At 44.3% G+C, this 13252-nt stretch overlaps 1 protein-coding gene across 3 annotated transcripts in view; it reads right to left on the bottom strand.

Annotated features, from left to right (window-relative positions):
* The window catches only part of VPS13A (vacuolar protein sorting 13 homolog A), a 152910-nt gene that overhangs the window by 95190 nt on the left and 44468 nt on the right, over positions 1-13252 (bottom strand). For all 3 annotated transcript variants that reach the window (XM_081213486.1, XM_081213487.1, XM_081213488.1), the window contains exons 15-17: positions 8683-8812; positions 4442-4536; positions 2939-3081 (exon numbers count right to left, since the gene is read on the bottom strand). In XM_081213486.1, coding sequence (XP_081069612.1) covers positions 2939-3081; positions 4442-4536; positions 8683-8812 — 368 coding nt within the window. The remainder of the gene's footprint in view (positions 1-2938; positions 3082-4441; positions 4537-8682; positions 8813-13252) is intronic.

Here is a 13252-nt window from a genome sequence, read left to right as displayed (position 1 = left end):
GCCGTGATGGAACAAGGCAGCTTTTTTCCTTGTTTATCAAGAATCCATGTGACTGAAGGGCCATCATCACTGCCTGGAGATGATCCTAAGCTCCTTGTAGTGTTCTTGCCCTTTTTTGTGTTTTGGGGACCAGCAGAGCTGGAGAAACACTGGGAGCCCTGTCTGCCTTTGAATCTAAGTTTGAACTCCTGTGGCCTAAACCTGAAGTCCCTTTGCTGATTTTGATTGCAGAAGGTGCAGAAGGACTGAGGCTGTTGAGAATATAGGAAGAAACACCTGGCATATCTCCTATTCTCCTTCTGACTCATTACCTTTCTTTCATCTTTAGATTCAATAAGCACATCCTTCAATGCCCCATCTTCAAACTGGTGTCCCCCCCCCCCACAAAGGAAACAGTGGCCAAATTGACTTTAGATGCCGCATTTTTTAACCATAAGGTTAATTTTTTAACCATAAGGCATGCCACAATTTGAGGTGACATTGCCCTGGCAGAAAACTGAGTCAGCCATAAAGGCTTGTGCCTTCAATAATTTATTTAAGGTCTGCTGGAGCCTCCAACCCAATCATGCATGCCCTTGCGCAAGAGGAAGCTGTACACACCGCCCACATAAACAATGCTGTGGCGTCATGCACCTTATGCAAGGCAAAATCCAAACGCCTATCCATCATACCCCTCAGTTGAACATCCCCTTCCTCAGGCAATAAATTACAACTGGATGGCCTGCAGATGAAGTCTTAAGATATGCCATAAAATCTGGCTCCAGACAATAAAGCTTATCTGCCAAAGTGATGCTCCTTCTAGACCAGTGATAGTGAAACTTTTAGAGACCGAGTGCCCAACCTGCAACCCAAAACCCACTTATTTATCGCAAAGTGCCAACATGGCAATTTAACCAGAATACTGAGGTTTTTGTTTAGAAGGGGAGGTTGGCGCATCCATGTGGAGAGAGAGTGGAGCAATATACAAAAATTTGGACTCAGTAAAGTGGTAACTTTCTCATCCTGTAAGGAACCACCACCCCATTCATCCTCCTCATCACAAGCAAATAGTTGAGAATGGGAGGATGGTAAAAGACCATCATGAGCCACCACCTCTTCCTCTGGTCTTTGAAAGGCATTAGGGGACGAGTCACCCACAGCCCTTTTAACCTTGGAGCTGTGTTTTTTAAGCAAGGAATTTGCATCATGGGCCTGAAAACCCATGTGAAGTTCTGAGGAAATAGAAACAATGGGAGCATCCTTACTCTGATCAACCATGCCAGCAGCTAAGTTAAGGCTTGCAGAGTCTTGAGATAGGTGGCGGGCTGTGTGACATCCCCTGCCCCAGCTGACTAACTGAAAACCCCATGAACTCAGGTTCAGAATCAGAGGACATACTATCCGGTCTGAGTTTACCACATGGTGGCAGCAGTACCTTGCAATCCACTGTTGATGTTTTTTTGAGTCTGGGCAGGTACTTTTCCAACAATAGGACCAAGTGGAGTATTAGATATTAACAGAAATCCAGAAGCATGATGTTGCCTGATATGCAAACCTTTAATAACCAATCTCTGCCACTTAAGCAATTCTGCAGACAGATCCATGTGCTTTGCCTTCTACTTTGCCTTTTTTGGCGCCACATTAACAGGACAATGCACAACCTCCATGGATTCCATTAGAGAGCGAGCTATTTAAGAGTGCAGTTGGCCCAAACACTACTGCACACTCCGAAAAACAGCACATAGGGAGGTCAATAGGCAGGAGCGCTGACAGGAGCTGCAGACTGCTGAGGTAATGCCAAATACCGTATTGGCCCGAATATAAGTCGCACTGTTTTTTCCCAAATTCAGACGGAAAGGTTTATAATATATAAGTGTGGTTTATATTCGTGACCTTACGCTTCTGGCAAAGTGGCGTGGCTCCCCCCACCCCCTCCGAAGGTAGCCCAGGAGCATGGGGCAATGGAGCATGGGGCCCACCCGCCACTCTCAAGCCTCCACTGGAAAGAAGGAGAAGGCCGCCAGCAAAGCAGCGTGGCTCCCTCCACAGAAAGCAGCCTGTGTATTGTCTTTTTCTCTCCCCCCCCCCTTTCAATTTTAAAGATGCAACTTAATTGCAGGTGCAGCTTATATTCTGGTGAATACGGTATTGTGGACACAGGCAGAAAGTCCTTCAGGTGACTTAAATGTGCATGAAGCGCAGCAGCAGTTGGCAACTCAGGAGGAAGCAGCTGGTACTGCAATGGTAAACCAATGGCTGTTAAGAGGCCAAATGCTGAGTATGCAGCTGTGCTGCACAGCAGAGCACACTGGTCTGAAATTGGCCAATCAGGAGACTGCGGCAACCATTGGTGGTGGGAATTGATCCAAGCCACAAATGGACAAATCAAGGGGGGGGGAATAGTTTGTCCAATCAGGAAAAATAAGAAATAGTAAAATAATAAACCCTTGCCAGCAGCAGAGGAAAAGGGAAGCAAAGGAACAGAAAGCAACCGAAAGTAATAGTGAAGCAGCAAAGTGAGTTTTTCTTTTTTTACCTGAACAGAGAACAGAGATAGAAACAAACAAGAACAGAGATAGAAATCAAAACACATAATCACAAAACAGTTAAGGAGAATAAGAGGGAACCAGAAAGAGAAGTTGAAAGTAAAGGAACTTAGCTGTAAAGTACAGAAAGAACCTGGAGAAAATGTTCTGCTCCATCAGGCAGGAGAGAAAAAACTGAGGATACTGTGCCCACCCTCCCAGAGTTTGTTGCTCTCCTGGCTTCCGTCACGTAAAGAGGGTAGTAACCCAACCCATTTGGATAATCAGCAACCGCCGTAAATTAGTAACATCTTCCAAGTGCCATGCACTTTATAGCTTATTATTAAACTAGAAAATTTTAAATTCTGTTTTCAAATCAGAAGTATCAACTAATTTTGTTTCAAGGAATAAATATGAATGCAACAAATGCCTACCTTATTGCTTCAGCACCAGGTCGTTGAGTTACTGCTGTACGCAGATCAATTAGTGCAAGTTTCAGCAGCTCAGGTTTCTGATTGTTTTCCCTTATTGATACAGTCATGCTTAATAGTTTTACATAAAGTTTGATGGCTTCATACTGTACAAATTGACAAAAATATATCATGACTAGCAAAATATATTAATAAAATACAAACATGAATACAGTTTTATAATATGAAATTCAGAGTCCCATGACAGTAGGTTTGAACCAAAATAGGTTCCCTAACTGCTATTCCTAATTGCAGTGGCCTTTTTGGGAGGGGGGTTCAGGGGAGATGAATGAAAACTTATCTTCATTCTTTTCTTTTGTTAACAGTTATAAAGGAACTTTCTGGGCGGAAGAAATATGGAAGTGGCAGAGTTCTGGTTGCCCCTTTTGCTAGAGCAGCAGGGCTTCTAAAGGGGCACAGAAGAAGAGCTGCTATTTCGACAAACATTTGCTTGCTTGCTTTCCCTCAAATTCCCCTACTTTGCCACATACCCTGAAATCACACCCTGGTTTCAGGATTTTGCTCACAAAAAAATCCGACAAGCCTAAAATTGGACAATAGTCTGACCCTGCAAGATATATATATTTGGTCAACATGTAAGATGTTTCATATTGATTCCTGACTAATAAAATCAATTATACAAGCTTTTGAACAAACAGAAAGTAAAGGGGGAAATGCACCCTTCCTTTCAAACACACACACAAAAGATATAAGGATAGGCCGGGAAACCAAAATAAACTCATTATGAGGTCCAGTTGCAACTGCATTTTTTCACATGTATTTTAATGTGAAAATGCTGAACTGGATTTTAAAAAATCAGCTCATAATTCAAAAATTCATTGCACAGGAAGAGTTAGATATATGACATGTATGTAATACTGTTAGACTAGCAAATAACTGTAACTGCATCTAACATGAAAGACTTTGAGGAATAAAAATATTCAAATTCTATTCAGAGTTGAAGGCGTGCAAAAGCTTTTTTTAAAACATGGCATTCCAAATTTTATATGACATGACACGACTCAAGTGAATTTCTACTAAAGTTAAAGCAGTGTTGCAGTGAAGTACACAGGTCAAAACTTCATCCCCCCTTATTACACGAGACAGTGCTACATCAGAAATAAAGAATTCACCAGACATTTTCTCCCTCTTCAGTTGCATTTGGAGAAAAACAGTAATCACCAGGTTAACACATTAAAAATCACTGACATTGCCATGTATAAAATGTATAAAACACAGAGTGATTGTTCTCCAGTCTATTTACAGCTATATATAGAATGTTTAGAGCACTTTTGTATGCAAATAGTGTGCATATATTGCTACCTCTGGGAGGTAGCCAGCACTACATTTTTCTTGCATACTGATCATGTGAATTTGAAAGCTTGAAAATCATTGTTCTTCTTTTGTAAGATACCATGACTTTAGATAAAGCCAAATGCTATACTATACAAACCGAGTAATACCTACCGTTTTGGGCAATGTTGGGTCAACAGCTGTTTCACTGTAACCAATTGCTGCATATAACTTATGCTTTTCTTGTGGGGTCATAAGCTGTTCAATGCCTACCATTTAAAACAATTATTATTATTAATATTATTATTAGTTTTTATTAAAGATTTTCTTATGTCACAAAACAAATAAACAAGGAAAAGTACGTACAGTGTCTCAATTTTTGATTCATAGTGTCTTTTTCAATTTGTTTACGTTTGGTATGACACACTATTGTCGTAGACATCATGCAGTTAATGCATTCAGTATAAAAAAAACACATCAATTCTCATAATGCATCATGGCATACCTGACACACTACATCAATACACTGGTTTTTTATTATTATAATTTAGTAAAAGTTGTAAACACACCGTTTTCACTTGTGCTACTTTGCCTTTCCATAGAGGCAATGTCATAAGCCTGAAGACTTGGCATTTGATCTCAGGGTAAGATCATTCAGCCACCAATTCAAAACCTTGCATTATCAAGGGTACAGAATAATGGATGAATCCAAATGTACTTTTCTGCCTCCTTCCATCAGAGGAAGAGAACCTTTGGCTGCAACCCAATGTGTCTGTCAGTCAGACTTGTATTATTTGTAGTGAATCGTCATTACAAGATAAATCACAAAAAAGTTAAAGTATATGAATTTTCAGAAGGAACGGATAATAGAGAGGTTCCTTTGGAGTGCTGATTTATTGCCTTCAAGCAATAGGAGGAATACTATCCCACTTCAAGGTCCTACTGCCCAAAAAAAAACTGCAAATAATCAAAATTTAAAATTGTAATGTTTCCTAAACTATTTAGATTTTTAAAATCACCTTTGAAAACAATCAGATTGACCTTCTACAAAATTCTGAAATTAATGGAGGACTTTATTCCTTTAAAATTGTATAAAGGGCAATACAGTGTAACTGCAATTTTATGCAAGGGTTACATTCCTGGAGGAAAGGCAAAATTGTGCAAAGTCAGAACAATCGCAGGAACTGTCCCCACTGTCTAGAATCTCGTGAGAATGAGGCTGTCTGAGATCCTGTGAGACGCTGCAGGAGCCTCCCAGAGACCTCACACAACTGCCCCAGAGCTCAGTAAGCAAGCTGTTTCCATGGTTTTCCTTGCAAGATCTCAAGAGCCTTTAAGGTTAGTAGCCAAGGATCTCCCACCCCTTTCTATTTATTTTTTGGTGGTCTACATAAAGCTGTGATTGTGTAAGTCAGCGTAAATTGTGATTGCCCTGTACAGAATATAGTCACAATGTTTAGCAACAAAAACATTTATCACTGATTCTATCAGACAGCGACCTCTATAGCTTCCAATAAAAAGGCAGATGTTGTAAGTGGCTTCCACATTTAAGCTCCAAATATTTAAATTAGTTACAATGTTTGATAATATAGCCATCTAAGAGTCATTTATTCTGCCTAGGCCTTTTGGCAAACACAACTATTTTGCTCTTATATCTAATAGATCAGCCTTCCTGCTTAGAATAAATTTCAAATTTAGATGGCAATATTCTTACACCTACTTCAGATAATGGAATAAGAGCCAATTTGTCTGCATAATTTGACCGCCAACTGGGGGGTGGGGCCAAGAAAGCTACTGAAAGCCTTCATTTATGTACAGATTAAACAATAGTGAGCCAAAAAGCAGTCTTGTATTACACCCCACATATAAATATTGAAGATACAAGAAAATCTGAAAGTCCAGCTCAAATTTTAACACCAGCAATAGAATACAGCTACTGTATAAGAAACAGCAGCCATTTACCTATTCAGCCTTCCTCTCTTTCTAATTATCATCCCATCTCTCTGCTGCCTTTTACTTCTAAACTTTAGTAAAGGTAAAGGTACCCCTGCCCGTACGGGCCAGTCGTGACTGACTCTAGGGTTGCGCGCTCATCTCACTCAAGAGGCCGGGAGCCGGCACCGTCCGAAGACACTTCCAGGTCACGTGGCCAGCGTGACAAAGCTGCACTGGCGAGCCAGCACCAGTGCCGCACACGGAAACGCCGTTTACCTTCCCACTATAAAGCGGTACCTATTTATCTACTTGCACTTAGGGGTGCTTTCGAACTGCTAGGTGGGCAGGAGCTGGGACCGAATGACAGGAGCTCACCCCACCGCGGGGATTCGAACCGCCGACCTTACGATCAGCAAGTCCTAGGCCCTGAGGTTTTACCCACAGCGCCACCCGTGGCCCTAAACTTTAGGAGCACGCTATTCTTTCTGTTTTGATTTTCTTTCTTCTAGCTTGGCCCTGAATCTCCTGCAATATAGGTTTCGTTCCCTATACTCCACTGAAATGGGTCTTATGAAGATCAGTAAAGACTTTATTGCCAAATCAAAAGGCTTATATTCTATCCTTAATCCTTTTTTTATTTCTGCAGTCTTTGATATGGTTGATCATGCTCTTTTGCTGGGTTTCTCAGTGACCTGGGATTTTGTGATACTATTCTAAGGTGGGTTGCCTAGTATCTGTAGGCCATTCATTTATTGTTTCTACAGGAGGTCATTCATAATTTACTTTTCTTGTTACAGTTGGAGTTCCCCAATGTGCTCTTTTGGGTCTCCTGATGTTTCTTTTTACGTTTTATCCTTGGGCCAGCTTATTCATTCTCATGGGTTTCAGTATCATTTGTACACTGATGACATTCAACTCTATTTGTCAAATCCAGATCTTCCAGCATTCAGGCGCAGATTTTAAACTCTTTTGATATATAAGCTTGGATGCTTCATTGTTGTGTGATACTTAATTCAGCTAAGGGTGAGCTGGTTTTTTTCCCCTTCTACAAAATCTTCTCCATATGTGTTCTCTATATATATTGACAGTATTATTATTCTCCCATGGAGCAGGAGGCATGTAGGCTGAGTTTCTATTTTTGTTTTCCACTAACAAGCATCCTTTTTATTGGGTGAAGGGAATTACAAGACTGGCCCTTGGCTTTCCCTATTGCTAATAAAGTGGCGGCGGCCCCTCTCACCAAGAAGCTGTTGCGAAACCTGCTTAACATCTGGAGTACAGTTCTTCTGATCCATTGTACTACTTTCGCCGTGGGACGGTGAGGAGGTGCCCGTCTGTGATTACTACTTATGTATGACCCCTGCCTCTACATATGGCCATGTGAAGAACCCTTTCTTGCAACTGTTCCCACTTACAGGACTTTGAGCTTCCAGTAGATAACTAACTTTAGAGAGATTTACTTGTTTCAACTATGTATGACACTATTACTATATACATTATTAGCAGAGTTGTGGCACTAGTTGACTGTATGTCTATAAGCATCTCCAGGCTTTAATATGCATATTGTACTTTAATTTGCTGAACTAAGTAAAATTTTCCTTAATATCTGCAAGGCGGTTTGGTGTTTGGGTGATCACTAGGACTTGTTTCTTTGTAACATTGCTAGAATTTGTCCTTTTCTTTCTGTTGCTTCTACTTAAAACATTTAATTACCACTATGTCATAAAAATATATTTATCAAAGCAGTTTACAGCAATAAAAGTAACAACCATAAAAAGTTAGAGAGAGTTAAAAGCAAACATTAATTAACCATTGTGGAAGGATGTAATTTTAATTGCTTGCAAAGGCCTGGTGGAACAGAAAAGTTTTCAGCAGGCATTTAAAAGCTGGCACAGAATGCATCTGCTGAATCTTAACTGGGCACAGGGCTGATGACACTAAAGGCTCAGTCAGTTTCTTGTTGTCAAATGAGCCTCACCAACACGGGGAATGACCAACAACACTCCTGCAGATGATCTCAGTGATCAAGGGATGTAAGGGTTAGGACACCATGGACCTAAGTTGCTCAGAGCTTTCAACCTTGAACCCGTTTCAGTAGTAGATGGGCAGCCAGTGTGGCTGTTTTAACAATGATTTAACAAGCCCAAGATTTTTTTTAAAAAACTTCAATTAAGAGTTAAATCTCTTAACATAAAGAACTCATTATGTTCTTAATAGTTGCAGTGCAATTGGATGGTCCCTGGATCTCCAGTCTACAAAAGAAGTTTTCTGCAGGGTTTGGCATCTAGCTGTTTTTAAAAAAATCTGGTATTCCCCAAAGCAACATTGCAAGATGTGAACTCCAGACTCTTTGATGGCATTTATACACCATTTGAAGACTTGTCAGTTTCAGCAGGCCTCTGTTGACAGCATATTATTCCCAACCTGCGCAATTTGGGAACATTCACAATATTCCTAAATTAAAATAGACATATACATACCTTTGGGTTCTTGTGTGGATTCTTTGCCTTTTCCTCCAGTCCAACCCCACATCCAACTAAACCAGCCACCAGAGTCTTCATCATCTTGTTTAGCCCCTGCTTTGAAAATCTTTAATCCAGCCTTAGTTGCCTATTACACAAAACAACACAATCTTATTTAAAGTTTAACATTCAATATCTTTATTCAATAGAGCCAGTGTTTGTTTTCCTGAGGGGGGGGAGTAGAACTCATCACAAAATAAATAAATAAATGGCTAGATAGAGAGATTGCGGGTGCAGTCGCTGTGCCACCCCCCACCCCCAGGCCGTGGCTAAATGTAAAAAATTATTAATAAACTCAAGCAGACAATGATCTGGGTTAGAAATGGCCACAACTTAATTGATTAGAGATGTAGATGGATTTTTGGCTTGGGTATTGGGTGTATATATCTGTTCCAGTCCCCCCCCCCATTGATTTTAAAAGGGTAAGGGAACTCAGTTCCCCCAAGTTCCTGCTTTAAAAAATTTGCTTCCTAGTAAACATGGCTAGGCTTGCACTGTGACTTCAGATTCCTAGTATGCGCCTTTCACTAGGTGCCTGGTCCCTTGCTTCTTCCACCTTCGCTCAAGATGGCAATTTCCCTTGTGAATCCACAAGAGCCAACACACACACACAAAGGCCACTTCAGAGGGTTTCCCCCTTTTTTCTTTCTTTACTACCTCCTTGCTTTGCTTACTCTACATCCTATCTTCTCCTCAAAACCAACAATCCTAGATTGACTCTTGACTTACTTGGCAGGGAGACCCACTGAAGTGAGAGGGATTTACTTCTGAGTAGACATGGTGAGGATTGCAGTGTCCCATCAGAAGCTCCTTTCCCTTCCCCCCTTTCCATCCAATGTTTTGCCTCAAGCCTTAACAGAGCTCTCTCTCATTTTAGAGGCAATCCTAACTTTTAAATGAGCTGCTTTAAAGGGGAAGTTAAGGAGTCAGCAGCAGCAGGCGACCCCACTCTGCTAGGTGCTGGGGTGGATTTCACCCTTTGCCTTGCAGAGTCAGACCCAGGCTGCCACCAGGTCCAGCACTGGCAACAAGCAGCTCTGGCTCACCCAGCCCTACCCACTGCCACCCCACCCCCACACTTACTGGACATTGGGGATCTGTATCACGGGCTTTACTGGTCAAAGCAGGAACCTCAGCAACCACCCTCTCCTCCCCTAGAAACAAACCGGGACTGCTCCAATAAAATGTACGTGGCAAAAAGGAGCACTAGGCCCTGGTGGGATGCCCCCTTACCTGCTTGTGATTGGCTAAGCAGATAGTCAGCCAATCAGGATTTTTAGAAAAATGATCTTTTCCCCCCCTTCACTTCTCGCTTCACTCTGTGGCCCCCTAGCCTTGCGCTATGGCCCATTTACACATTTTTCACCTGTGGCCCTCTTGGAATAACCATATGGCCTTCAGTTGGGAAACACTGAACTAGCTCACAAACATGCAGAATGGAGCAAAGGGGGGTTTAAAGTAATAGCACCCCTTAATTTCAAGCAACAGCTTCTGTCTGGAAGAGGGAAGGGAAGGCTCAAAGCCAGAGGTCAGCAACCTAAGGCCCATGGGCCAGAAGCAGCCCATGAGGGTCGCTTAACTGGCCCATGAGCCACCCCCAACCAAGCTGCCCACTCGGCAAGTCCCCGTGCACTGCGCTAAACCGGCACAGCGTGGCGCAGGGACTCTCTTCCGTGACTCCAGAAATCGCATCTGCGCATGTCCGCAGCACCAGAAATCGTTTCTGCGCATGCACGATTTTTGGCATCTGGACATGTGCAGATGCGATTTCCAGCACCATGGACTTGCGCAGAAGCGATTTCCGGCATCGCACTGCACCAGTCCAGCCCACAGAGAATCTCCGTGGGAGTGATCCGGCCCATGCCCAGTAAGCCTTGCCGACCCCTGCTCAAGGCAGTATCCTGCTTTCTGAGCTGGGTAGCTCAGCTCACAAACAGGCAGAAAGCAGCAAAGGGGGCTTTAAAGGCATGAAAAGGTGCTTTCTTCCTCTTGAGAAAGAAAGAGAGACAGGACAGCTTGCAAATCGCGGACTGTGGGTCGGGGGGGAGGAGTAGCGTTGTTATTCCGGGAGGATTGCTCTTTCAGAGCTCTGCCATCACCGGCGATCTCCGGCATTGAATGTGTTGGTCTCGTGTGGGGCACCAAGGAGAGCTTGGCTGTCTGGCTGGTGTACCGACCACCCAGCACATCTGCAGCCACCCTGTCAGACCTGCTGGAGGCGGTGGCGGGCTGGGCCTTGGAGTTCCCAAACCTACTGGTTTTGGGAGACTTCAACGTCCATGCCGATGCCGCTCCCTCCTCACAGGCTCTGGACCTAGTGACTTCCATGGCAACACTAGGGCTCTCCCAGTTTGTTTTGGGCCCCACTCATCAAGCAGGCCACACGCTGGATCTGATCTTTGGGGCTGGCATAGATGTGATCATGCTCCCCGCTGTGAAAGTGCCATGGTCTGATCACTACGCTTTAAAAGCCAAGAGTGACTTCCCGCTCCTCCCCGGCTCGGGTGGCGAACCTATTTGGGCTCGTCCGCGAAAACTGATGGATCCTGATAGATTCCGACAAGCCTTGCGGAACCCTGCTCCTCCTGGCGACTCATTAGATGACCTTGTTGAGGACTGGAATAACCGGCTCTTGGCAGCCATTGATGAGATCGCGCCTAAGCGCCCTCTGCGACCCCGTCGAAACCGGGCCCCTTGGTTTACTGAGGAGCTCCGGAAAATGAAGCGGGATCTCAGACGGCTAGAGCGAGTATGGCGACGGACTCGTGACGGAGCCTCAAGAACATCTTATAGGACGCTTATGAAAGCCTATGAGATGGCTATGAAAGCTGCTAAGAAATCTTACTTTGCAGCTTCCATTGCATCCGCTAGCTCTCGCCCGGCACAACTTTTTAGAATAATTAGGTCAATAACGTCCTTAGGAGGACAACCAAATTTAAGCACAAATTCGACCCACAGCTGTGAGGCATTCGCGAGCTTTTTTGCAGAGAAAGTCCTGTTGCTCCTCCATGACCTCCCTGCCAATTTAGATACAGTGACTGAACTGGAGGCCCCTCGACTGACTTCAGGTCCAGTGTTGGACCATTTCGATCGGATACTCCCTACTGATGTGGATAGATTCCTCCAAGTTGGTAGGCCCACCACCTGCCTCCTTGATCCGTGCCCGTCTTGGCTGATTAGGGAGTGTCCAGATGTTGCGCGGACCCCCCTGGTTGAAATTATCAATTTGTCCCTTGACACGGGGACATTCCCAGGGGAACTGAAGGAAGCAGTGGTGCGTCCACTCTTAAAGAAAACTTCATTAGATCCCTTAGACCTATCCAATTACCGCCCAGTTTCAAATCTTCCATACCTGGGTAAGGTAATTGAGAGAGCGGTTGCTGAACAGCTTGGTAGGTTTCTGGAGGAAACATCGGCATTAGATCCATTTCAGTTTGGTCGGGGACAGAGGGTGGCACTAGGGAGGGAAATGTCGTTACGCCACTCCTTGGTGTGTGGAGTGCCGCAGGGCGCAATTCTCTCCCCAATGCTTTTTAACATCTTTATGCGCCCCCTTGCCCAGATTATCCGGAGCTTTGGGCTGGGCTGTCATCAATATGCTGATGACACTCAGCTCTATCTGCTGATGGATGGCCACACCAACTCGGCCTCTTACACACTGACCAGATGCTTGGAAGCTGTGGCTGGATGGTTTCGTGGGAGCCGATTGAAACTAAATCCTTCGAAGACAGAGGTCCTCTGGCTGGGTCGGGATAGCATGGGGATGAGGGACCAACTCCCTTCTCTTGCGGGGGCCCAATTAGTGCCATTGCCTTCCGTTAAGAGTTTGGGTGTAATCCTTGACGCCTCCCTTTCCATGGAGGCGCAAGTCACAGCAACAGCCAAGGCGCCATTTTTCCACCTTCGCCGCATCAAGCAATTGGTCCCTTACCTTTCCCGCCCCGACCTGGCCACAGTGATCCATGCGACAGTCATCTCCAGGCTTGACTACTGTAATTCGCTCTACATGGGGCTGCCCTTGAAGCTGTCCCAGAAACTCCAGCGGGTACAGAATGCTGCAGCGAGGCTCCTCACGGGGTCTCTGCCATGGGAGCATATTCATCCAGTGCTTTTCAAGCTGCACTGGCTCCCGGTGGAGTACAGGGTCAGATTTAAGGTGCTGCTTTTGACCTTTAAAGCCCTTCACGGCCTAGGACCCTCGTACCTACGGGACTGCCTCGCCTGGTATGCCCCACGGAGAGCCTCAAGGTCCATAAATAACAACACCCTAGTGGTCCCAGGCCCTAAGGAAGTTAGATTGGCTTCAACCAGAGCCAGGGCCTTTTCAGCACTGGCCCCAACTTGGTGGAACGCTCTGTCTCATGAGACCAGGGCCCTGCAGGATCTGATTTCTTTCCGCAGGGCCTGTAAGACAGAGTTGTTCTGCCTGGCCTTTGGATTGGAGCCAATTTGATTCCCTCCCCCCCCCTTTTCTTTTTTCTTTTCCTTCTCCTGCAATGAGGCTTCATTTTAATATTTTAATGTTCCA

This window comes from Podarcis bocagei, assembly GCF_964188305.1.
Source record: "Podarcis bocagei genome assembly, chromosome: 11".
NCBI classification, from domain to species: Eukaryota; Metazoa; Chordata; class Lepidosauria; order Squamata; family Lacertidae; genus Podarcis; species Podarcis bocagei.
Note: the sequence above shows the minus strand (reverse complement) of the source record. Positions and strands in the feature narration are given on the sequence as shown.